Below are 27,880 nucleotides of genomic sequence, written 5' to 3' on the forward strand. Positions count from 1 at the left end.
GAGAATTGGTTTAGAAGGCATTTGTAGAATTGACCTCAGGGCTTAGTGCGTCTGTGTCTGTGTGTGCATGTGTGCGTGTGCGCGCACGTGCACATATAACGCTGCAACACGTGCGCAGCCTCCTACACCGTCTGCGTTTGTAATTGATGAGCGAGAGACAGCAGAGAGACAGAGAGACAGAGAGAGAGAGAGAGAGAGAGAGAGAGAGAGAGCAGCAGGTTTGTGGGAGTTGTTGTAACATTAGGACTCTTTAGTTATCCGGGGCGGCTGGGAGTCCCAGCTGTGCTCGTTAATTCCTTCTCCCATGTTGACACAAGCTGGACGCCGCTAAACGCTGTAGGATGTCATTAAAAAAAAAGATATATATATATAGATATATATATATATATATAAGTGGGAATGTCATGTGCAACGACAGCTGACCGGCGGTGACGTCTGCGTGTGCGTGCGTGCGTGCGTGCGTGCGTGCGTGCGTGCGTGCGTGCGTGCGTGCCGGCACAGTCTGGCTCAGACGGTATGGTAGTACGTACTATAGTACCAGACGGTATGGTAGTACGTACTATAGTACCAGACGGTATGGTAGTACGTACTATAGTACGTACTATAGTATGTACTATAGTACGTACTATAGTACGTACTATAATAGTACGTACTATAGTACGTACTATTATAGTACATACTATAGTACGTACTATAATAGTACACTATAGTACCAGACGGTATGGTAGTACGTACTATAGTACGTACTATAGTATGTACTATAGTACGTACTATAGTATGTACTATAATAGTACGTACTATAGTATGTACTATAATAGTACGTACTATAGTACGTGACACAAGCAGGCCATTCCGGTACCGCCCAGCACCCCCTTAATCACTAAAACCCCAGAAGCTGAGTTGTGGGGAAAGCTTTCGCAGAATATAACAGATCTACAAGCTCACAACACGATGCAATGTAATGCGCTGTGAGCCAGTAGATATTCTATCTTCTGCGAAAGCTTTCCCCACAATAGCAGAAAATACAGAGTCTTGAGGGACTCAACCTCATTATGGTCAACCAGGGGTTTAACCCCTTTAAGGACGGGAACCCCTTGTTGTACTATATACCTTTCAAGATGGGAACCCATGTTGGTGTTGCTGTTGCTATGTACAGTACAGTATATAGTCATTTTTCTTTCGGCCTCGGGTCTAAATGGGCTACGACTAAGTGGTTAAATTGGCGATGGTGACATAATTAGGTTACACAGTTGCCTGCATGTTGATTCATTGTTGTGCTACTGTCAATTTATGGTTCGGTGTGTATCCGACGCGACACATGTTTTCAATCACTTCAGCGCTGGCCCTTTTTACACGAGCCTAGAGAGAATTGTGCGCAGTCAAAACGCCACTGGGTTTGTGGCTACCGTTTCTGCGGTGTTCATTTTTTACCATTATTTTTTCCTGCACACGTGTTTATATACTACCTTTGTCTTGCTTCAGTGCCCGATGTCCTCTCTCTTAATCATGCTATAGGCGTAGCATCGCTCTGTCAAAATCTTTCACAATTGTGTGGAAGCGATTCGCAGTCTTTTGAAACTGGCACATAATGAAGCGCGTGGCGACGTGGGTGGCGTGCACTTGCACATCTGTCATCTTCAAAAAAAGCCAAACTATATTACTTGGGCAGTGGTTCTAAAAGTGGGGGTCCAGGCAGCGACCCTCAGGGTTCCTCGAGAGGCGGGGGTTACCAAATGGAACCATACAGGTCTGTAACTCTGAGAGTGTACACATGGAACTGAATGGACCTGCATGTGTTCACATACGTATATAGAAATTCAACTACTGGCAAAAAGCGCATGAGTGGTTAACCCACTTAAACTATTTGTGTCTCTGTGTGTGTGTGTGTGTGGGGGGGGGGATAGGGTCGGTAATGAGGTAATGAGCCATTTGACAGTCAGACGGCCCCCTCTGACCCCTGACCTCCGACCTCCACCAGGCGGTCCTGTGTAAATAAGCAGCCGTGTGTGACACATGAACCGACAAATCAAACAAGGGCTTCCTTCTCTTGCAGAGGGGCCGAGTACACACGCCGGGCTGTTGCTTTAGGGGGGCTCGACGTCCACGGCAAGCGGTTTTACGAGCAGAGGCTTTGGATGTCGCGACCGCGACGAGGCGCTCGCGCGCTCGCGTCTGTCGACGTCCGCAAACATCAGAAGCATCAATCAACCCTGTTGCCGTCAGCGGGTAGAAAAAGTACTCAAGTGAAAGTATCAATACTGCAATGTAGAAACACTCTGTTACGAGTAAAAGTCTGTTAATCAAAATGTACAAACAAAAGTACAAACATACTTAAAGTACCAAAAGTAAAAGTACCCGTAAATAGCAGATCTACAAGCTCACAATCTGTCACATTGTCACGTTGTGAGCTTGTAGATCTGCCATTTTCAGATAGCCAAAGTTGAAATAGCGCTGAAGTGATTAATGTTAATGTTTTGTAATAATAATAATAATCAAAATCTAAGTAATTATTTATTTAGTTTCGTTTTGTGTAGTGGAGTTTAAGTAAACGTATATTGAACATTGGAAATACTCCAGTGAAGTAAAAGTATACTTCAAAATTGATACTTGAGTAAATATACTTTCCACCACTGGTTGCAGTGCTCAAAAGGTCCTGTCATCTGTGGTATTCGCACAAATACCTTGGCTGAAAAACAACGGTAAACATGGACTTCTCATGGTCGTAACGATTCCACGTCACGTGGCAAATGAGCGCTTGTTTGTCACGCACAGCCGGCAGGATCAAAACGTGACACTGGTGATGAAAAATATCTATTTTTCTATCTATAAGTGCCCAGGGTGCTCTAGCTTGCAAAAAAAAATAGAGTGGGCTCAAGAACTGGGAAGATGAGCATTCTAGTGAGTCTAGTGAATCTTTACCAGTGGTGGAAAGTAACTAAGTACATTTACTTACAGTAAGTGCTATTCTTAAGTAATTTTGAGGTATTTGTACTTTACTTGAGTATTTCCAATTTCCAGTACTGTTACTTATACTCAACTAGCCTACATCTCAGAGGCAAATGTTGTACTTTTACTCCACTACAACTATTTGAAAACTTTAGTTACTAGTTACTTTGATTACTATACACTAAACACTTCAACCCTACAGTATATACGTTTCGGCCATTTGTAAAAATACGGTATTTTCACAAATAGTTGTATACATTTGAAAACTTGAAATGGGACATTCTGCATCGTGAATACTTTCTACTTTTGGTACTTTAGCCACATTTTGATGCCAGCACTTTTGTACTTTTACTCAAGTACATTTTGAATTACGGACTTTTACTTGTAATGGATCGAGTAATTATACATTGCAGTATGGATACTTTTTCTTAAGTAAAACAATTGAGTCTATAGAAATGCGTGGCAGAAAGGCGCTGGGAGCAACACAAATAAATAAATAAATAACATCTGTGGACATGGCCCCTGGAGAGCAGATTATATCAGTTAGTTAGAAGCCACAGAGCACTTCAGTTGGCTGGGGCCTTTGGGGGGGCCACGCTGTAGACTGTAAGGCCTACTTAATGAGAGCAGAGGGGCCTCACTTTGCTGGGGGTCGTATATCACTGGCAACGATGGTAATTATGGTAGCCGTCACTAGCCAAGTACAGAATTACTTTCAACAACTTCTGGAACTCCCTGTCTCTCCCTCTCCGCCTCTCTCTATCTCTCCCCCTCTCTCCCTCTCCCTCCCCCTCTAGAAAGCCTATGCAACAGTTGCACAAAGTTTCAATTTTTGTAAGTTAGGACCAAAAAAAAAACCTTTAGAATGTTATGCCCTATACCAACTTGCCCCCAGAGCGTCAACCAATCATCGCGCTCCGTGGAAGGAGCCCCCTGGGAGTGGTATCCGCTGCCCACAGACCCCGCCACTCCTTTTTCGGTAAATATATATTTTTGCTTCTACCGGAGCTTTTACCGATATGCAATTAATATAAATCAATATTACACAGGAGGGTGGGCTTTAACCGTGACTAATTGGCATCGCTGAAGTGCCAACAAGCACGGTAAAGCCGGCCTCGAGTGTAATAGCAATTATACAACAGTTACCATAAAATGAAACAAAAGACGGATTCATATTGTGGGGCATGCATTTTGCTCTCAAAATACCAACCTTCCTGCGAGTGTTATCTCTGTTATCCTGGAAATACATGATGGGGTCTGAGTCCCTGTTTACTCAGCCAGTCCAGACCCAACAGTGAGATGGCTGTGCGCCAAGACAACTTTTCACAAACTGAACCCCCAGAGAAACAAAACTTAACTGTCAATCACATTGTAATTAAGATATTTTGAATGCCAGATTTGAGCTGCTACATCTGCAAACTGCTAGCCTGGCCACTTAACGGAATGTGGAAGTTCTCTTTCAATCTCAATGAGGAAGTTCCAATGTTTGGAACTACAGGAGGCAACATCCCGCTCTGTGGCGAGATCAAACTACTCTCTCTCTCTATGGGTCTGGGTGCGCGGATAGAGAGCCTATTTCAGCCAGTCAGATCGCTTGGTCGGAACTACCTGTTGTATAATGTATCGCATGCATTGCTGATTAATTACAAGTACAACCACAACTGAAAGCTCTTTTGACTGTACTGCCGTATGTGATCAAACATGTTAATAACGTTAACGTTCTTTATTTGCCAGCTACGTACATATTCATACCTCCCGCCTATGGGACGTTATACGCAAGCTACGTACATATTCGTACCCCCCGCCTATGGGAGGTTATACGCCAGCTACGTACATATTCGTACCGACATGTTAACGTTTCTGCGAAAGATAAACAGCGTGAGCTAATGCTAATAATTGCTGATCGTTACAATGGTGGTCTGGAGGCTGGTAAAAAGGAAATAAAAAAAAAATCAAAGAATCCTTTGGCAAGGCTTAGCTACACTCTGCTGCCACCTAGCGAGGCAAAACAGAGTTAAATGTATATATGTATTTATGTATCAATCAATCAAAATTATAATAAATAATGTTATGCACATTTCTTAACAAGGTTAAAGTGCTTCACAGAAAGAATAGAATCAAATAACAGGACAATTAATAGTGCACAAGGAACAATGGATTCAAATTACTTAGCCTACATGTTTATCTTAATTTATTTTCCTAATAAAGTTATTCTTTTCCCAATCTTCCCTATTGCCCCCACACACATCAATGTTAAAATCAAACAAATAAAAACACTGGAAAGAAAGACAAAAAAAACATTAGGGATAAAAAGAAAAAGTAAAAAATGAATCTGGCAGAGGTGGAAAGTAATGAAACCCAGTAAATTATATTCAATCATCCATAAACGTTCAAATAAAAGAGGGCTCTTAAGACAGGATTTAAATGTCACTAATGATGTCGTTAGTCAGTGTGATGTCAATAGGCAGAGTGTTCTAATGTACAGTACGTATTCACTCAGGTCTGCTCTCACTAACAACTTGGAAAACATTGCCGTTGGGCAGAAACCTTGTATCTCCATTTTTTTTATATATGCCCTACTTCAGGGTTCCCCAATTCATTTTCCTCAAGGGCCATATTTTGACTAGGGAACCAGGCTGGGGAACCGAGTCCGCAGGCGCGAAAAATTGGGTTTTTTATTTTTTCATTAATTAATTAAAAATTGTTCTCAACCAGTGGTCCGGGGACCACCAGTGGTCCTTGAGGGTGTGCCCAGTTTGACATGCATAGGCTACTGACCCCCATTTAATGCCATTTATATCTGGGACACCGCCCCAAAATAAAACAAAAAACTTTTATTTTTTGGAAATTCTTCCAGGGGCCACAAGGGGGCGCTCCGCGGGCCGCAAATGGCCCGCGGGCCGCCTATTGGGGAACCCTGCCCTACTTCATCATACAAGATACATATGTTTTAAAAAAGGAACGTTTTTTTGACATACAAGGTTTCCACCCGACATGTTTGTGTGGAAGTCGTCAGCTGTTGAGTCATACAGTGGATCCTTGTGGGGCTTCAGTCAGACATTGTTACCCAGGCATGGGTTTTATGATTCCAGCCAAGCAGGACAAGCTGTGTGTGAGTCACTCTGAGGTGCCCATGCCTTCCAACACTCTATGGAAAAAAAAAATGAAAGGTAACTGTAGGCTACTTAAGTTACTTTTTACACCACTGGAGGCGTCCATGCCGTCCAATACACTCTGGAAGTGTCCACACCATAGAGTATATAAAAGGATAGAGACTGAACTGGCGCGAAGCTCCGCCCCCCCCAGCTATTCATGCCAGTGGAAGTTGCTCAGTGGCGTTTTGAAGCACCCGGAAGACTGCCGGAAGTACCGTCTCAGAACGTCTACTTCCGCATTTGACCACCAAATTTTGGTGGTCAAATGCGGAAGTGCAACCGAGTGCTCAATGTTAAAGCCCAGCTGCACGGGGTTTCCCGGTCATGAATACACGGGTCCGCCTGTAGTCCCTCCTCCTACCACTAGGGCCCAGAGCTTCAACGTTGAATAGCCTCACTGGCCCCTTGGTCCACACTGTCCAACACTATTAAACTGTACTTGTAGCTAGTGGTTCACTGGCTACAGTCCACCACTGACTCATCGTCTTTGAGTCCAGTACTTCAAAGAATATACCAAATAGATGGCACCATTTCTCCACTCAACTCAGTGGCATGCGTCCGCCTGTTCTTTTCTGTCAACCTACTGTAGTACTTTGAATGGCGTTCTCAACCTCAAAAAATGCTCCTGGTCAAATATTACTCTTTACGAAAATTGACCTGTGATCTTGTGAGATCTGCTATTGTCACTATATTTCAAATAGGGCTGAATTGGTTAATTTCGCCAGGTCATTGAAATGTAGTGGAGTCAAAAGTACTTTGAAATAGTGGAAAGCAAGTCATATATGCTATTATATATATACACAAATGCGTATTACCAAAGTAAATACAGAAACAAAAAGAATATCCAATAATCCAATAATGTGATGACGGTATCTGATCATCACATTAATGGATTAGGGATGTGACAAAAACAGTGTAAGCACGTGATATCATCATAATCATCATCATACTTGGACGTTATGCGGGAACGCCTACTGAGTGGCAAAAAACAACAGAAAAGTCCTATCTGATTGCATTAAACAACTTTAACCAACGTTAAACTCACTTCGCCACTCGATTTGCCACTCACTTGCATGCACATTACCTCTATTCAAGGCTTCATGGGGTGTGTATTTGAGGGATCCGATGGAAACTCCGACAGAGCATTAGTCCTACATGATCGGACTACCGCTCGAACATGGACTGCTCCCGTGCTTGTGATTATGGTTAGGCCTCACTCAGACCTTTACAGCGTTGTGAGTGTCATGGCCGCCCCAATGCATTTCCAATGGAGGTCACATGGTCTGTTGTATGGCTTTCAGCTGTGACCGACTGCCCCCTCCCCCTCACACAACACAAATGTTGTGTCAAACCATGTGACCTCCATTGGAAATGCATTGGGGCGGCCATGACACTACACAACATTCATCCAACAAGCATACAGCAATGCAGTAAAGGTCTGAGCTCAGCCTCAGGGTTTGAGGTAGGTTGTCGGACCAATAATAGTGTCGGAACTAAATCCTGTACCCGTGAACTACTCTTTTAAGTGCAATACTCAAGTACATGCACTTTGTTACTGTCCTTCACTGGTGGTAGCCAGATGTGGAAAGTAACTAAGTACATTTACTCAAGTAGTAAATCCGAGTAGCGTAGTTCTTTTTCCACCAGTTGTGAGTCATCGTTAATTACCAGAGAGTTGATCCATCCCGACACTCTATTAAAACACAACACGCTCCCCTCTCTCTGAGTGATGCAATTAGTTGTAGCAGGAGTAGGACTATGGTCATCCTCTTAGGGATTATGTTGTAACGTGCGCGCGATCACACACACACACACACACACACACACACACACACACACACACACACACACACACACACACACACACACACACACACACACACACACACACACACACACACACACACACACACACACACACACACACACACAGGGCGTGTGGGGGTCTGCTAACGGTTAGCCTATATGTTTGGGTTTGAAGATTGTGGTGGTCCACAAGGCGTCTGGGTCTGGAGATGGAGTGAGTTTTCATTAACTCTGTCAACAGCAGCGCTTAAGTTCTGCTAATTGAATCCTTCTGGAGCAAAGCCGACTAAACGGGCCGTTCAGACTGAGCGCTATGACTAGAATGATAACTAGGTCGTATTCGGTACAGTTGCATTGTGAACTTCACCGTCCGCTTGACGATTTGTAAAACTATATTTTTATAGTTATGGTTACAGAGCACGGAAGTTTGACGTCACCGCGGCTAGAGGGCTATTCCGTCGGTTCTTGGGGTAATTTTCTGTGTTGAAATTCCCACAGGGTTATCAGGGTTATCTAGATCGTCTCATATGAGAACTGTGTTAGAAAAATAAACAAATCATCCAGGATTTTCTGTCAGGCGGTGGCATCGGTTATTCATTACTCTTTGGGTATATTTGTACATTTCCACCTTCAGTCGATGCTTCATATCCATATGAGTAAAACAGTCGGGATGATTTGTTTATTTTTCTAACACAGTTCTTATATTAGGCGATCTAAGATACCCCTGTGTGGATTTCAATACAATAAATAATCCCCTCGAACAAGGGGAATAGCGCCCTCTAGTGGCAGTGACATCAGGGTTTCAATGGTCTATAGTGCTCGCCTGCTCGGTATGAATGGCCCGAAACGTTGATATTGTGAAGGCCAGATAAGGTTGAAGTGGTCCTTTAAGTCGGGTTCTCAACCTTTTCTGAATCGTGGCCCATTTGAAAATCTCGAAAGTGTTCGCCACATGCCGCATGCCTTTTCAGAGCATGCTTATTTTAATGATCATTTTTTCAAGATTTTAAAGAGAAAATGCCATGTTTTTTTGTTGTTTTTCCAATGTAAAATTCATTAAACCGATTATTTGGGTGCCCAGTAGCTCCACAGGTTGGGGACCCCTGCTTTAAAGTAAAGTTTAGGGGGTGATTTGGGGGAGGGGGGAAGGGTATGGAAGTCAGGGACCCTGCAGCAGCAGCAGCGGCTGGTAGTGATTCCTGTGTTGACGATAATGGTCCATATGGGAAAGGTTTTGGAGAGTGAGAGCACCGCGGGGTCTACCATGGCGGAACAGTTTCCTCGGCTGGTTGTTGTGGAGTCTCTGTGCAAACTAACTGGAGGCAGGTTGGTGTCATTATGCTGCTTAGTTATAACCTCCAACCATATGAGAGGGGGGAAAATGAGGATGCTGGGGGGTGGTCCTGTTTAAGTATAGGGCAGTGGAGCTCAAACCCCACCTTAACGCTGACCGTATACAAATGGAACCAAATGGACCTGTCGGGGGGCAGGTCCATACGGTCAGAGTGTCCGACTTTTAAGGGTCAATTTAGAACCCCCCCAAGGAGCCCTGAGAGTCCCTGGATCCCAGTATGTGTACCACTAGCCTCAGGGACCGCAGGCGTTTTAGTTTCAAAAGAAAATAAAAAAATAAAGCCTGGGCGAACAAGCCAGGAAATGTGGCATTGGAGTGGGAGTGAACCTTGTATTTCGCTAACCAATAACTAATAAGTGCAGAGGAGCGTCGCTCCAAATATGGTGATGTCAGTGTCTCTGCTGTGGGACTACCAGGGAGGAGAGAGGAAGAGTGGGGTGGGGAGGGGAGGGGATCGGGCACACAGAATCGGGCACACAGAGCGGTGAACCAATAGAGCACAAAGTCCTGACGTCACTGTCAGTAGAGGGCGTCTGTCCCCAGGTTCGTGTACTTTTTATTTACATTGTAATCTCCATAGGGGGATTTTAGATCGCCTCATATAAGAACTGTGTTTGAAAAATAAACCGATCACCCCGGCCTTTTCACTCATATGGATATGAAGCATCGACTGAAGGTGGAACTGTACAAATATACCCAAAGAGTAACAAAATAAGCGTTAGAAACGATTCAAACAACCCAGAGACTACATTTCCGGGTAGGCAGGGTGGCTGCATCTGCCCGTCGCACAACAGAAACCGAATGTTAATTACGTTTATTTTTATTTTATTGATATTTAATGTTTCGTGGTTAGTACCAGTCGAGTCACCACCAGTTGAGCTTACGTCAACGAGGAATCTCAGGAACGCAATGTGTTGACACCTGAGCATGACGTATATTAGCAGCGACATTGCCTTCATATGTAGTTTCAAGGCTTTTGCGGCCACATTAATTCCATTTTCTCCACAAACTGGCTGTATTAAATATGAATGGACATCATTAACGACGCACAGCCACTCCCCTGACAGAAAGGCCGGGGTGGTCGGTTTATTTTTCAAACACAGTTCTTATATGAAGCGACCTAAAATCGCCCTATGGAGATTTCACTGCAAATAAAAAAATACATGAACCTGTGTATAGGCGCCCTCTACTGAAAGTGACGTCAGACATCGGTGCTCTATTCTATAAGATCCACCGGCTGTTTTCGCCGGCAAATTTGAATCCGCCCCTCTAGACCAGAAATCACACTGGCTGGGGAAGGCTAGTGTACCACAGGTATGTGTGGGGGGGGAAAGGGGGAGACCTGGTTAATCCCGGTGAGGGAAATTCATCTTTCAACTTCACCCCAGCTGGTGGCTGGCTCAGTGGGGGAGCAGTTAGGGGCTAATAGCTGTCTTGCTCATAGACACCTTGACGTGTGCGAGGGTCTGGAATTGGACCCCGGATCTTCTGTTTCCGAGACGGGGCCTCACTGCCCATTCAGCTATGTGTGTACAGTATGGCCCATAATGACCTTAGGCATATTGTACATTAGGCTGGTTATGCAGGATGCTGGGGCGGCAGTTAGCAGTTTGTTCCATGTCTTAGAAGTCATTGAGTCAAGGGGCCCAGGCCTGGGGTTGACCTTGTAATGTGCAGCAGGGACTGTGTGAACCCTTACATAAGTGTACTGATGAGTTGTGCAGGGCCAGGCCAATGTGATGGGTTGTGCAGTATAGCTGGAGCCGTGCTTTAGGCCTTTAGTCATAAAGAGCACAAGAGGCAAAGTGCATGTCTGCACGCCTCTCTCTCTCCAAGCTTCCACAACAACTCGAATTCGAGAGAACAACGGTTTGAGCGTCCAGGTACCGGGCAAAGACTCCACACACCCTGGATTACACCAGTCGACTAGAAAGCAACCTTTCAAGCCATGTTCCTGTTTCCAGGTAAAACAAATCCTGATGAAGACCCCGTTGGCTTGGGGGTGTTGCTCAGTAAATGCAGCATTGTAGTGTTACTTAGCATGTACAGTAGCAGTTGGAATCCAACATGCATTTTAGATCCAATTCCTATTAATCCTCCGATTTGTGCAGGCACACCACAGTCTTCCCAATGTATTTCAGTTATTCAGTTATCAGTGAGGATGCTTGGCTCGATATAATCTTCCACAGCTGAAGCTATTATCAGTATTCTAGCATCCAGGGGAATAAACCAATAGGATGTGTTGTGTGTGGTTGGGGGGGTCAGAGGGGTCCGTGGACTCCACTTAGAGGACCGATACTTAAGAGGCTGTTCCTGCTGTGTGGAGGTCAAAGATCACGTCCATCCACATCAGAGGCTTATTACTGCAAAGCACAGGTGGTCCTGACCCTGCCTGGGTGGGACGACACACACACACACACACACACACACACACACACACACACACACACACACACACACACACACACACACACACACACACACACACACACACACACACACACACACACACACACACACACACACACACACACACACACACTTCACTAGTTTGGGTCCCGAGAGAGACATCAAATGTCTCTTTTGGTTCTCAAGCTAAACAAAAAAAAGTTTGGGAACAACTGCACTAGACCTCAACCAACACCCCTGTGTGGTAGGTGGTGGTGTGTGTGTGTGTGTGTGTGTGTGTGTGTGTGTGTGTGTGTGTGTGTGTGTGTGTGTGTGTGTGTGTGTGTGTGTGTGTGTGTGTGTGTGTGTGTGTGTGTCTCTAACACAAATCAACACCCCTGAAATTAAATGCCAACAGTCCTGTCAGGTCAAGGTGCCCCTGCAGCGAAGACCTGGTTACCACACTGCTCCAGGCAGCGCACCCGTCGCACCTCCGCCTCCCAGTTCTTCTGCATGTGTGTAGTGTCAACCAGAGTAATCTAGTAAGAGAGTAATGACACTCCCGTTGACTCTCATTGTAAGGCCTCACTCAGACCTTTACTGCATTGCTGTATGCTTGTTGGATGAATGTTGTGTAGTGTCATGGCCGCCCCAATGCATTTCCAATGGAGGTCACATGGTTTGACACAACATTTGTGTTGTGTGAGGGGGAGGGGGCAGTCGAAACACAGCTGAAAGCTGTGACCTCCATTGGAAATGCATTGGGGCGGCCATGACACTCACAACATTCATACAACGCTGTAAAGGTCTGAGTGAGGCCTAACAATGGAATGCGGAAGTGCTCATTCTATCTCAATGGAATAGTTCCAGCCATAGGAGCAATGTTTGGAACTATCGCCCATAGGCACCCGCTTTGCGGCGAGATCAAAGCGTGTCACCACTCTCTTACTACATTACTCTGGTGTCAACACACTCAGAGATGACAGATCAGAGCAGTGTGGTAACCAGGTCTTCGCGCCCCTGCATGGGAGCAGCGCAACGGGACCTGTACCCAGTGGTGGAAAAAGTACCCACATTTTTTACTAAAGTAAAAGTGAGCTTGTAGATCGTCTATTTTCAAAAGATTTCTTATACATTTGAAAACTTGAAATGGGACATTCTGCATAATGAGTACTTTTACTTACATTTCTGATACCAAGTACTTTTACTCAAGTACATTTGGAATTCCTGGAATTTTACTTTACTTGTACTTCAATATTGCAATGTTGATACTTTTATTTAAAGTAAAACTCATGCGAGTACTTTTCCCACCGCTGCCTATAGTGCAGAGAGAGGACGGCTCCGCCAGGCCTTCAAGCATGTCTGAGGTCTATTAATATCCACGCCAAAACGTCTGCAACGCGCACCTCTGTGCGCCAACAGAAACAGCGTGGCAGCTATAGAAACAATGCTGCACCTCTGTGCGCCAACAGAAACAGCGTGGCAGCTATAGAAACAATGCTGCACCTCTGTGCGCCAACAGAAACAGGGTGGCAGCTATAGAAACAATGCTGCACCTCTGTGCGCCAACAGAAACAGGGTGGCAGCTATAGAAACAATGCTGCACCTCTGTGCGCCAACAGAAACAGGGTGGCAGCTATAGAAACAATGCTGCACCTCTGTGCGCCAACAGAAACAGGGTGGCAGCTATAGAAACAATGCTGCACCTCTGTGCGCCAACAGAAACAGGGTGGCAGCTATAGAAACAATGCTGCACCTCTGTGCGCCAACAGAAACAGGGTGGCAGCTATAGAAACAATGCTGCACCTCTGTGCGCCAACAGAAACAGGGTGGCAGCTATAGAAACAATGCTGAACCTCTGTGTGCCAACAGAAACAGGGTGGCAGCTATAGAAACAATGCTGCACCTCTGTGCGCCAACAGAAACAGGGTGGCAGCTATAGAAACAATGCTGCACCTCTGTGCGCCAACAGAAACAGCGTGGCAGCTATAGGCCTCACTCAGACCTTTACAACAGATTGCTGTATGCTTGCTGTATACAAAGGGTGTGACACAGCTTGCCCCAATGCATTTCCAATGGGAGTCACATGGTCTGACACAACACTTGTGTTGTATGAGGGGGAGGGGCGCAGTCGAAACACAGCCGAAAGCCATACAACAGCTTGTATTCCAAAATGTAGTCCTCAAACCATGTGACTTCCATTGGAAATGCATTGGGGCGGCCATGACACTCACAGCATTCATACAACAAGCATGCAGCAATGCTGCAAAGGTCTGAGTGAGGCCCTAGAAACAATGCTGCGGTGTTCTAGAACAGCATACTGCATGGCCTCAGCTTGTAGATCAAAAGATTTACAAGTAAAATGTGGTTGGACAGAAACCTCCTGTCCCCGTGTTTTAACTTTGTGTGTTTTTTTCCGTAAATGAACGCCCTATAGTACTTGATCATCCTATACAGCGTCACACAAAAGTAGCAGATCCACAAGCTTGAAGAGCGGCGCCAATTGACGCGTTTTGAGCTTGTAGATATGCTACTTTTCCTTTTTTTTAAGCCTGAAATAATTAGGAGTAGAAGTAATAGGGATTATTTGGTTAAGTGTGGATCGTAAAAAATATTAATCCAAGTAACTAAAGTTTTCAAATAATTGTTGTGGAGTAACGAGTACAATATTTAGTACTGTATGTAGTGGAGTAGAACTTCTACTCCACTACATCTCAAGAGGCAGAAGTATAAAGTATTTCAAATTGGACAAGTAAAAGTCCCTCAAAATGGTACGTTAGTACAGCATTTGAGTAAATGCAATCAGTTACTTTCCAGCACCGGCAAATACAGTACAGTACAGTACAGTACAGTACAGTACAGTACAGTACAGTACAGTACAGTACAGTACAGTACAGTACAGTACAGTACAGTACAGTACAGTACCATGGCCACATCAGAGAGTTTGAGAGAAACGCTACAAATTCCAAATACTGCCAAGATCAAGTGCAAAGTGCTGACTGATGAATCCCAGTATTTAGAGGATTCTGTGGGTTTTATAAATAAGGAAATGGTAGATTGTGAATGGTGTTTATAGAGAAAGTTGATAGGAACTTTTTTTTTCTTCCAGACACGCATTATTTCTTGTGTCCTGCCACACACTCCAACACGTTTAACCTGTTAAAGCTGGTGGATTTAGACGTACTTCTCGGGGAATAGCTTTGAGTTATGCAAATCGTGGCTGTCGGGCAGAAACCTCTTATATTATATTATATTCTTTTCTTAAATTAATGCCCTACTTGATCGTACTACATCGTCACACAAAAGCATCAAAAGTAGCAGATCCACAAGCACGAAACGCGGCGCGAAGCAACTTATATTGAGCTTGTAGATCTGCTACTTTTGCTTTTTTTCCTTTATTTGAATCCTGAAAAGTGCCATTTTTGGACATATGAGGTTTCCACCCGACGAAATGTTACATAACAATAGACTGGAATTAACTCGTTTTGCGGTTGTCTGATCCGGTTGAGAGCTGGATATGGATGCAGCCCATTCTCCTCCAAAATGATTCCCCTTCAGCCATGAGTAACTGTATGAATCTGACACGTTTCTTCACTTCGAGTACTTCTTGTTATACTTTGTTTGGTACTGTGTGTGTTAATTGTTTTTGTCTAACTACTACTAGTAGCGACTGGCCGACATCAGGTTGCTCGATTTTGCATTCATGTGGGGGAACAATATACTGTGCACTGCACCCATTGCACCCAACTGGCATACCGCATCACACTAGTCCGTTTTGAACGAAGACCAGACTTTTCGCCGCACGTAAAACCTTGATGATATCAGGCTAACATAACAAAGGCCAAAGTTACTAGCCTGAATTCCAGGCAGAGGCGCTCGTTCAGCAAATTAGTTTTTTGTTTTCCACTTTGCTTCTCTGTCTGGCTATGCTCCTGTTTGAGCCAGATTTCCAAACGGCACCAATTATGTAGGAAAGTCCGAAAGAGACTACAATTTCGCATTGAAAGGCTCTATCCCGTCCACAGACCAATCAGAAGCCGCGGCGCCTGGGTGGCTAGTGTCCCGGCCTGGTCCCGCCCCTTCGAAACAACATGGTTAACTAGACTGATAAGCGAAGTGAGGGGAAAAAAATAATCAGTGTGGATTCCAGTATCATAGTTACTTCCAAAATACCCGTATCTGATTCTCACTATTCGACTCTTCTCCACAGTGTGTTTTGGGGGGAATTGAACGTAATTATTCTCGTCTCTCTGTTTTTTCATTTTTCAGTGACAATGTTCGCCGCCCCGGGCTCCAACGTCACCCTGCCGTGCCGGCTACTACACGCCGTCGAGAAGAGCCCGTTCGCCGACGTGGGCCTGCGCGTCAAGTGGACCAAGGTCAGTGGTGTAAAGTAACTAAGGACATTTACTCTCAAGTACTGTACAATTACAACAAGTATTTGTACTTTACTTGAGTATTTGCAATTTCCAATACTTTTACTTCTACTCCACTACATCTCAGATCCAAAGGTTGTACTTTTATTCCACTACATTTGAAAACTGTAGTTACTAGTCACTATGTAGATTTTGATTATTATTACAAAACATACATTAACCACTATTAACCCTATATACATTTCGGCCATTTGAAAATTGACATTATGCACGAGCACTTTTACTTTTGGTACTTTAAAGTACATTTTGAAACCATCAAACCAATACTTTTATACTTTTCCTCAAGTCAATTTTGAACAGCAGACTTTTACTTGCAACAAAGTCCTTCTACATTACAGCATTAATACTTTTACTTGAGTAAGAAACGTGAGTAAACTTATTTTTCCCCATCACTGACCTAAAGGTGGTGGATGGCAAGCCTGACGGCCAGGACGTGTACATCAGCATGGGCTTCCACAAGAAGAGCTACGGCCGCTACCTGGAGCGCGTCTACATGCAGGAGGCCGACGCCGAGGACGCCACGCTGGTGCTCACCGACGTCCAGACGGAAGACGCGGGCATGTACCACTGTGAGGTCATCAACGGCATCGACGACGCCTTCCAGCAGGTGACCCTGGAGGTCCAGGCGGACGCCGGCGCCACCGCCGAAGGTACCGAGTCTACCGACGCTCCGATCGGCGTCACTGCCGCGCTCCCCGACGACACTGCCGCGCTCCCCGACGACACTGCCGCGCTCCCCGACGACACTGCCGCGCTCCCCCGGGCCCTCGGTGACGCACACGGCAAGTTTTATGCATGCGTTTTTTTTAGATACGCATGCTACTTGTGGTGGACGCACGCACGCACTCATCGCGCTGTGCGTTAAACCTCTTAAATGTCACAGTATACTGTACATCAGTGGTTCCCAATGGTCTCCAAGTTATTCTAGAAGATGGTCCCCAGATGATTAGCTTATATGTGCAACATTGTTTTCTCACTCATTAGCCAACAAACCAACATACAGTATATGAAAGGTTTAGGAACCATTGTTGCACAGCTTACTGCCATTCAATGAGTCAAGGGGCAGTATTACGCGTGTCTTATTACCAGGTCTTATTACTTAACTTAAGACCTGGAGGCGTGGCCAATGCTGTTTGGCCACTCAGAATAGCCAAATGGCATTGATCACGCCTCCAGGTATTAAGTTAAGTAATAAGACTTGGTACTTAAGACACGCATAATACTGCCCAATGAGTCTAAACTCTGACCAAAGAAAAGCTCAGGCCGGCCACGACATAAATCGAAATCTTCGAAATCTTCGAAACTTCTCTGGGAAGTTTTCTCTTTTCTTTATTATTGAAAACATTGGTTTCTTTTCACTGGTTTCTTGCAGAGAGACTAAAGACAAAGAAAGGAGACCGTTTTGTGTTGTTTTATCCCAGTCGGCCACATAAGGATTTGATCCTGATTTCATTTGTTTGCATGTTAACGTTGGTAAACCCAAACGCGTTCAGCTCAGGTAATTTCCTCAAACACATACTCATACTGTAGCTCCTGGCTCAGCACATTTTGCATCATAATTAAATAAGCCTTTTCCACTCTTAAAAAACGCACCCCAAAACCTTTTTCCAGGGTTTATAGGCTATATAATATTTATTTTTTAAACTCATGGTCGTAAACCATTTCACTTCAAGACACCGCTGCCCCTAGAGCCGGCAGATAGCCACTGCCCAAATTTAATTGAGGGTGTTTTCCCACATTTGTAAAGGATTCATTTTGGGCGCTGTCCGGACATGCATGTGCAATATATTAAATAGCAGGTGTGCCACAAAGGAATCCTGAATCCCAGCCATAGAAAAATGATGATGTTTCTGCCTCACAGCTGTTTCAGCTACTTTGTGAAATCGCCAAACGGATTGTGGGATTACCTGTGAAGGCTGTGGTAACGCCTAGTGTACACTCAGACGTTGGAGAAAAGTAGAAAAGTCGGTGGAAAAAGTACTCACATTTTTTACTTAAGTAAAAGTATCAATACTGCAATGTAGAAATACAAAAAGTTTAAATCGGGCTTAAGAAAGCAACAATTGGATACTGAAACCACCTTAAGTTCTAGCTGTGCTTTAGAGCGGACAGAAAAAGACGCAGGGACCAAAGCAATAATCTCACGACTGACAAATGTTTGTTAGTTCAAGTCCCAAACTGTGATTTGTGAAACAAAGGCGACCTCACACAAGCAATGCATTTTGTCTGTCCTAAACAATGTTAATATTAGGAAGAATTATGATTATGAGGTATTGTCATTCTAAAACCTATAAAGTATATTCTTGCAGTCAACCAGTCACTGTATAATAGATTGAGGCTTTAACCTTTGCTTTTATGAAATATCCAGGTCAATTAGAGTGTAATGGAAGATGCTTCTGTTCTGAACATGTCTTCTACTGCTATAGTTTGCGTTCTAATGCTCTTTAAAAAGACTGAAATCAGCCGAGGCGACTGAGAACTTGAATCCATGCAGACATAGAGGCAGTCTGTGAGGTTCTGTCCGTTCAGGAAAGACAACGATTCTTTCAACGGCTCCACATCCACCAAGCTACTGGTCCTGACTAATAAGGCTACATACACTTGCCAACATAAAAAGCCCTGGAGTTTGGCATGCATGCCAGCTTCCCCGGAGAGACATGGACCCAGGCAGGGACTCAAGGGACCACACACATTCTTCACTGGCCGGCCCGGGAGACTGAATGGCTATAAATCAGCATAAGTGTATAGAAATACACACAGAGACACATACAGAGTCACAGTGAGAGACTGGGCCTGGGAAAGGAAAAACCCAGTGCTTGTCCAGTTCTTAAAAAAGGGGTACACTAGTCTAAACCTCAGTGTTCATTTAACTCAGAGAGTGTAAACCAAATGGACGGGTCCATTTGGTGACATGTGTACATGCTCTGAGTTACAAATGGATACATCAAAAAAGGACGATTTGTTTCTGTGTACAGAAGTTCATTCTGAATTCTGACCATTTTATATCATGTTATTACATTTTGAATCTTGTAAATGTGGTGCAATCAACTGGCCACCATCATGAAGTCTATGGGGGTTAGCATCCACCGCGGTGGATCTGGCTTACTGAGCGTCTATATGAAGTGAACACAGTGGTCGTGTTGGGGGAAGGGAAACCGGGCAGGGGAGGGTGACATTTGTCACTACACCTACTCCTGTGCCCTGGAGTATGATGGAGGCGCTAGTAGGATGGGGGCTCCTCACTGGCAGGTGAGCCAGTGACAAATGTGTGGGGCTAGGATTAATGCTGCACTCTGTATCTTTCACAAGGATACCAAATATAACCACCACGGTGCTGGTGGCTCAGATCTATATAAAGCGTACAAAAAGCTACATCTCAATTGGGAGAAAGGGGGGTAAAATAATTGGTGACTCTATTCTATATTAAGATGGATTAAAGACAAAATGACTTATGACTTCATTTAATTTTATACTTTTTTTGTTTGTTTTTGTAGGTGTCGTGTTCCCCTACAGCCCTGGCGTTGCCCGCTACAACCTAAACTACCAGGCGGCGGAGCTGGCGTGCGTGGGCCAGGCCGCGGTGGTGGCCTCCTTCGACCAGCTGTACGAGGCGTGGAGAATCGGCCTGGACTGGTGCAACGCTGGCTGGCTGAGCGACGGCACCGTCCAGTACCCCATCACCAAGCCCCGCGAGCCCTGCGGCGGGACCAACGCCGGAGCCGGACTCAGGAACTACGGCCGCCGCGACAAGTCCAAGAGCCGCTTCGACGTATTCTGCTTCACTGCTGCCGTGACAGGTTAGTAAACACTAACCTGTCACGGCAGCAGTGAAGCAGAACACGTCGAAGCGGCTCTTTTTTTTTATTTTTTATAGTTTGTTAGTTGTTCTCCAGAAACAAGTGGTGGAAAGTCGGCTACTGAAGTACAGATGGTCGCAGAAACCGCTTTATCTCCAGATTTTAACTTTTTATGTTTATTTCGTAAATGAATGCCCTACTTGGCTGGAAGTTCTTCATACTACAGTGTCACACAAAAGTAGCAAAACTAGCCGATCCACAAGCTCAAAACATGTCACAAATTCACTATGTGACACATTTTTTACTTGTATATCTGCTATTTTAGCTATTTTTGAATTTTAATCCTGAAAAGTAACAGTTTTGGACATAATGACGTGTCCAATCGAAAGTAGCAACTGTAATTAAATACATTTTGAAAGGATTCCGACTGAGATCTCTCTCTCTCTCTCTCTCTCTGCCCTTCAGGACGTTTCTATTGGCTGGTGCAGCCCCACAGGCTGTCCTACGACGAGGCGGTGCAGGCCTGCGTGGACGACGGCAGCGAGATCGCCAAGGTGGGCCACATGTACGCCGCCTGGAAGATGCAGGGCTACGACCGCTGCGACGCCGGCTGGCTGGCCGACGGCAGCGTGCGCTACCCCATCTCCCGGCCCCGCAAGAACTGCAGTCCCACCGATGCGGCCGTGCGCCTGGTGGGCTACCCCGACAAACAGCAGCAGCTTTACGGCGTCTACTGCTTCGAGCCCGCTCAGCAGTGATGCTGCTAAAGAAAGGGCTAAAGAAAGCCACACACCCACCAAAGAGCAACAGCATCTATAGAACAATCAGCGCTTCCCAACCACACCTTTTTTTTTCCTGGATCAGGGCTCCGCTCGGAGGTTTCGAAAGCGTTTGCGGCCTCCACCCCATCTGAGCACTCCACGCGACAGCCGAAAGGCATGCCGTGTTGGTGCACATTTTCAGTTTGTTCAGTTTTGTTTTAATGATCGATCGATTGGTGTTCTGGCTTGATCAATAGAACTTATACTTCAAGTTGCTATTGTATCGGTATTCATTTTTCAAGATTTGTTCTTACATTAATGTTATCAATAAAATCTTAGTTGGTTTTTCCAATTATTTGGGGACCCACTTGCAATATCCTCAAGGCCCAACAAAGGGCCCCCGGCCCACAGGTTGGGAATCGCTGATCTACAACCAGTAAAAGCAGATAACCGTCCGAACGTAACTAGCATGAACTTGTTGCCTTTCAGAAGCTGTGATAACCTTTTGTTTTAATTCTTACAAAACAAACAAAATAAATGTTTTTTTAAGCTCCTCTTGATACCGCAGAAATCAATGTAATATGTTGTAGCCATTTATATTTTCATTCATTTATTTTTGCATTTAATTTTACACAAACTGCTGGTTAAAAAGTCAACACAGTATGACAGAGACAAGAACTTGATGTTTGAGAAACATCCAAGTTTGATTGGTCCTCCACGATATAGCCTACAGTATATCGCTGTTTGATTGGTCCTCCACGATATAGCCTACAGTATATCGGTCCTGATTGGTCCTCCACGATATAGCCTACAGTATATCGCTTTGAGATCTGAATGAACTCTGGAACGATGCTCTACACCGGCGGTTCTCAACCTTTTCTGACTCAGGGCCCACTTGAATATCTCAAAGTGTGTTTGCGGCCCACCCATTTGACCACTTAACACAGCAGCCGAATCATTTGCTGATGGATACATGTCTTGGATCAATGGAACCAATATTAAAGTTAGTTTGTGTTTTGCACAATAGGCTCTATGCACAGCGTCCACATTGGAATGAAACTGGGCGTCAACCTTACTTCCTTCACAGGTCTTAGAAAATAAAATAAGGCTCTGTTCCATTTAGTGTAGCACAGTGGTTCTCAATTATTTTCTTTCTTTTTTGTCTCTGTTTTTTATTCAAGGTCCCCCCCCCCCCCCCCCCCACAACCTTAATCAGTATGATTGGTAAGACCTGTGAAGGAAGTAAAGGAAGAGTGCCCAATTTTTTTCTAACGTGTGACTGCTGTGCAAAGAGCCTATTAGTTGAGGGCCCCACTTGCAATACCCCCACGGGGCCCCTGGGCCCACAGGTTGAGAATCGCTGTTCTCTATATGCAATGCAGAGAATGTTTTGCTGTGGACATCAACATGTTACTGCAACAATATCTGTTTTTTATTTCTGCTCACCATATGCCTCCCCCTCTCTCTATCCATCTCTCTCTCTCTCCCTCTCTCTCTCTCTCTCTCTCTCTCCCCCCCTCTCTCTCTCCCCCCTCTCTCTCAACCTCTAAAAATGCAAGAGCTGTGATGAAATCATTTGCAATTCTGTTTAATGAGAAGCTGAATGTAATGTCTTGGACTGTCACTCATTATATAGCTACCGATTGATAATCAAAAGCTACACAAAACCTTTCTCTTTTTTTTTACTATTGTAACGTTTGTTTGTTTTTTAAACAAATTTGTATTTTGTTTTTGTCTAATGTTTGTCACTAATTCTGTTTTCTATAGACAATTTTGTCTCAATCAAAACTGTTTGCGCAATTTGTTTAATTGGCCTATTGATATTGAGGCAATTAGGCTAGAAAACTTCACCCACGTGTCAGCAACAGAAGAAAAAAAAGTCATGGTCATGTTCAAATCCTAGTTCCCTTTGTCCAAAATGTTTGTTTTTTCCACAATTCTTCACAAACTGACATTTGAAATCTGACATTTTGGTTGGAAGTATAGCACCAGGTGTGTACGTTGTGTGTTAAACTGAACCGCTATTGGAGTGGAGATCCATGCAGGCAGCTGACAAGAAAGGTCTTAGCTAATCGCATGTTTGTGAAGTTATGCGCTGTAAAAAAGAAAATAAAAAAACTAAAGATCTCTTAAAGACCCAGCTGATGGGGAGCCACAACCCCCCATGGGTGGTCTACCTAACCATACTTCTACAACCAGTATATCCTCTCTAAATGTTATGTACACACACTTTGCGCTAAACGCTGGGTCTGAGCTAATGTCTTCCTCTTCGCCAGGAAGAAAACAATGACTCATAGAGAAAATCGAAGCCAACACAAATTGTTAAAATGAAGAGAGTGGACACAACATGGGCAATTAATGTGTGAAAAGTGTAAACATAAACAGTATAGGTCATACATAGTCAATGAAGACTGATTAAAAGCCAATTGCTCTCGTATTTCATAATAGCCCCGGTTGGTCTCCGTCTCTGACATATATACACTTACTGATGGTTTTACGTGTAAAAGCTGCCGTCATATTGTTTACTAAAAGCAAGTCCTACAACTGATGAACTGAAACATAATCATGTTTATGTCACACAAAAACAAAATGTTGGCGAAGGTAATTTTTTGTATAATGACATGTACCATTTGAACAACAACCGACAGAGCTGAAAATAAAGAAACTATTCAAATAAACTGTGACTTGTATTTGAGTTTTTTTCATAATCCGCAATTCTAATTTCTCAGGGATATTAAAGTCATACTGTCTGTCTATCGCTCAAATAATAATGAGAATATTTTGGAAAGCAATAACATTAAAAAGAGGGTTAGAGGGTTATGTCTCTCCAGCTCTTGTGATAAGCCACAAAAAATGAGCAGACAAAATTGGAACTGGAACATTGATTTGAAGCGTACAATTTAAGCTGATAAATGGGTACTGATTGGCTGAAGTTGACAAACGTAATTAACAAACGGTCTATAGCCAGGAGGATTACTATCAGAATATAGGCTACTGTGCTCTAACAAAATAACAAAAATGTGAAGTGAGTGGTGCAACTCCGTGTGGGGGTCCCCGGAAGGTCCAGACCCACAGCAATGCGCCCAGGGTGCCGGCCCGGTTCCGGCGAGCCACCCCACATCCGAAACGGTCCAATAATGACAGAGTTACCGTGTGGGGGTCCCCGGAACATCCAGACCCCCAGGAATGCGCCCAGGGGGGGGGGGCGGCCCAGTCCCGGCAAGCCGCCCTGCATCCGAAATGGTTGAGAAATGACAGTGTTACCGTGTGGGGGTCCCCAGGGGGTCCCTCTACTGTACTGTACTGTCACTGTACTGTACTGTACTGTACTGTACTGTCACACCCGAAATCATCATATATACATTGTGTGTGTGTGTGTGTGTGTGTGTGTGTGTGTGTGTGTGTGTGTGTGTGTGTGTGTGTGTGTGTGTGTGTGTGTGTGTTAGGCTGCGCAACAGTGACACTTGGTAGTGATAACCAACCAAACGCTATTTTCGTGCTCGGACAGTCAACCAGCCAGGGACACAGCCAACCAGCCAGCCAGAGACACACATAGCTGTCTATAGGAGTGGTTGCACCACTCAAAAATCTTTTTGTTTTAAGCAGGTAACATGTAGGTATGTAAAACGCAAGTATGTGTGTGCATGTAAGTATGTGGTCTCAGCTTTCCTCAAATATCTGTGGAAAAGTACATGATTGTGCAGTTGGACACTGTCGGGGGGTTGTGTGGGGAGGTAATCCACTCTTTGTGGGATATGACTATAAGTGGGTTCAAGGGGAGACAAATCCCCAACCACCGGGACATTTGTCATGCTTGCCACTCATTTGTTAGAGAGATTACGTTACATGGGAGAATTCCAGGGTAATGAACGATTTGACAGACACTGCATTAGATGGAGTCAAGGCATCCAGGCAAACAGGCAGACAGACGAGACAGGCAGGCAGGCAGGCAGGCAGAGACAGACAGACAGACAGACAGACAGACAGACAGACAGACAAGGCAAGGCAAGGCAAGGCAGACACCAAACACAAGTAACATGGACACATGTTCTCAGCAAAACAAAAAAGTGAATCCATCCATTTAGAGGGGAGAAGCCACCCAGAAAGGGTCTAAAATACCAGAGAAAACCGAGCTCAAGACAGTTTTCCGGTGTCTGAACACGAGACATCTGAATTTCACAAGTGAAGGTTGCTACGGTTAAGTTTTATCTGACTGGAGCACCCGTGCAAGTACCTTTAATCATCGGTGTAACTACGTACATTCTACCCTATAGTGCTCCACAATGTTGTGTTACTTTTTACTTTACCTGAGTATTTACATTTTTTTTTTATAATTCTACTTTTTCAATTATTCGACAGCATAAAGCCCAACACACACCGTCTGTGAAGCGGGTGCGCCGGTGTGGGATAGGTTAGGTTCATTGAAAATAACGGAGGCGGCTGTATTGACGCGCGGTGTTCACAGACGGTGTGTGTTGGGCTTTAGTTATGCAAGTTACTTTGGAGATTTTGAATTAACCACTTTCAATTTACTATAAATGCACTAAGTCTCTGTGTGTACGTGCGTCTGTAATCCACGTAACTCGAGAACCGTTCGCCCCACCGACTTCAAATTTGGCTTGTCCAGAACCGCCCCAAAAAGGCCTCTGCCCGGTCTCTGGACCGGGCCCCTGCCCAAGGTCCATATATGGAGCTGGCCTGTTCTGACCTCACAACACTCCATATTTGGGCATGCCTGACACAGAACTCCATAAGCTGGCCTGTTCAGACATCCCAAGTAGGGATGTACCGATGAGACAATTAATTGCTATTATGGCCGGTAAGATAACCGATATAACCGATGTCGATATGATCTCATTCTGTCATTCTGTATAAAACATATTATTATATTATTATATTATTTTGGCCATTCTGAAAAAAATCTTGATTTGAAAAAAGCAATGCTTCTTTATTCCAAAACTAGGGATGCACCGTTATTGAAATGTTGGCTCATATCCCAACAGCTTGAATGTAGTATTTTTCTTTTTTTATGTTTTTTGAAAGCTTCCCCAGAAAACACTGATATAATTTGCAGCCTTCGTCACAAAAGGCATTTTTTTTAAATTATTTTTCAACATAATTAATTAAATATCTGCTAAATCCGATATATTATTTTACAGATACCGATTACCGATTAATTGGTTTAAGGCCAATATCGGCCGATACCAATGGGTTTGCCGATTAATCTCCCATCACTAATCCTAAAGTCCCCAACACTCCATATTTGGGCATGGCTGACACAGAATTCCATATATAGGAATAAAGGGACATAGAGAGAAACATACGGAAAATATCTGGGTGGGGCATGCATTTCCAACTTGCATCATTCCAAGTAGGCCAGTGCCCAACGGGCACCGCCGTAGAGGCCCCACGGGGACCTCTCTAGTTATACAGTTAAAAAAAGAGCAAAAATAGCCATTGCACAAGTTCACAACGCGTTGTGGGTTTGCAGATCTGCTATCTTTGCTACTTTTGTGTAACACTAGTTTAGTATGTTATATGGTGGATTTTTAAGAAACAAAAACTTTACAGATAGAGGATAATTCAAGTTTTCCATGCAGCTGCAATGTTGGTTAGTTTAACGATGTTTAATACAATCAAATAGGACATTTCTGTTTGGATGTAGGGGCTGCAAGCCCCCAGTAAGGCTATCCAACGTTGAAGCTGCCACTACCTACTGGCAAAATGTGGAATTGCAGCACTTTCATGGAGGTGGACGGACGTTCATGATGTCACGTGCGTAAGCCTAGCCTTAACCTGACTCCGCCAGATGGGGCAGCAGAGAGTACACTGGCCTAGCCTAGCCCCGGACCTCAAATTTGAGGTCCGGGGCTAGGCTAGGCTAAACTTCCGCTCGCTCGAGCCATCGAGTTAAAATTATACTTCCGGCAGTCTTCCGGGTGATTCAAAGCGCCACTGAGCAACAGGGGCACATATACCATGTCCTGTTACAACTCACTACCTTCAACGGCAGATCACAACACAACATGACACACCACACAATACAGATTCACATCAGCCTTCAAATCCAGAACAAGAAACATGTTTCTGCCTGCCATCCAGATCGTCCACTGGGTCTCAAAATGACAGCAATAGTACCACAGCTTGAATCACACACACACACACACACACACACACACACACACACACACACACACACACACACACACACACACACACACACACACACACACACACACACACACACACACACACACACACACACACACACACACACACACACACACACACACACACACACACACACACACACACACACACACACACACACACACACACACGCAAGCAAAGAAGGAGAGAAAGTGTCCTACCTTGAGCTGTCTTCTACTTGACTTCATCCGTTGTAGTGCACGTGATAGCCAGGATCAAACATTGGAACCCATGGATAGATAGACGGGACCACCTAAGACATGATCAGGTACTCTGATTTTACTAGGATACAGTTGTTTTTTTGTTTTTGTTTTTTTAAGTGTACAGAAAGTGTTAAAATTGTGTTTTTATGTGGCCAGACCAACCAGTTCATCACCTGAACTGAAGCCACACCCACAGCTGTTGTTGAATGTATGATAAAGTGGGAGGAGGGGATGATATTGTGATGTCACTACATCACTGTCATTTCAATTGGGCCTTTTGACCTGGGGCCTCGATTGGGCCCTTTGAGAAACCAAAAATACACAGGGAAGACATATGGATACGGTATTTCAATATTCTAACCACACCTGCATGGGGGTCTATTAGAGTAATGTTAACTCCATAGACACATACAAAACAGAAAAATTGCTCCAATATCACTTTCAATTAAACCATGGTCTGATTTACTGAAACACTAAGACTGTGAAATTTGTAGTCCTGTGTGTCTCTATAGAATCTGTAGCCTATAATAAGGAAGCTTTGAGAAGGAAGAGAAGTGGTCACGTGACTGGGCTGCGCCATGACACTTTCATGGACACTTTCATGGGAGCCAAACTCACACTGGAAGTGCAATGAATACGTACATATGGCAGTGAATGGAGCCGGCTGGACCAGCACATAACAAATATTATGTATTAACAATTGAGACCTTTGTCATATAATCGGTTCAGGAATATAAAAGAGGACATATCACAGGTTGTTTTCTAATCACTTATGTGCACAATATATAATTTTATCTGAGGATCTAAACAGCAGCAGGTATCGT

General features: G+C 44.3%; 1 protein-coding gene and 1 long non-coding RNA gene across 2 annotated transcripts in view; one reads left to right on the top strand and one right to left on the bottom strand.

Annotated features, from left to right (window-relative positions):
- Positions 1 to 21,358, top strand: part of LOC306933479 (hyaluronan and proteoglycan link protein 1-like) — a 24,920-nt gene extending 3,562 nt beyond the window's left edge. The window contains exons 2-5 of the mRNA XM_079515726.1: positions 15,919 to 16,028; positions 16,489 to 16,735; positions 19,580 to 19,882; positions 20,348 to 21,358. Of these exons, the coding sequence (XP_079371852.1) occupies positions 15,919 to 16,028; positions 16,489 to 16,735; positions 19,580 to 19,882; positions 20,348 to 20,640 (953 nt within the window). The 3' untranslated portion in view covers positions 20,641 to 21,358. The remainder of the gene's footprint in view (positions 1 to 15,918; positions 16,029 to 16,488; positions 16,736 to 19,579; positions 19,883 to 20,347) is intronic.
- LOC306933480 overlaps positions 5,262 to 27,880 on the bottom strand; it is a 24,080-nt gene continuing 1,461 nt past the window's right edge. Inside the window, exons 2-3 of the long non-coding RNA XR_013791233.1 lie at positions 27,015 to 27,106; positions 5,262 to 6,094 (exon numbers count right to left, since the gene is read on the bottom strand). This is a non-coding gene — a long non-coding RNA (uncharacterized lncRNA). The remainder of the gene's footprint in view (positions 6,095 to 27,014; positions 27,107 to 27,880) is intronic.

This window comes from Electrona antarctica, assembly GCF_951216825.1.
Source record: "Electrona antarctica genome assembly, chromosome: 12".
Taxonomy (NCBI): domain Eukaryota; kingdom Metazoa; phylum Chordata; class Actinopteri; order Myctophiformes; family Myctophidae; genus Electrona; species Electrona antarctica.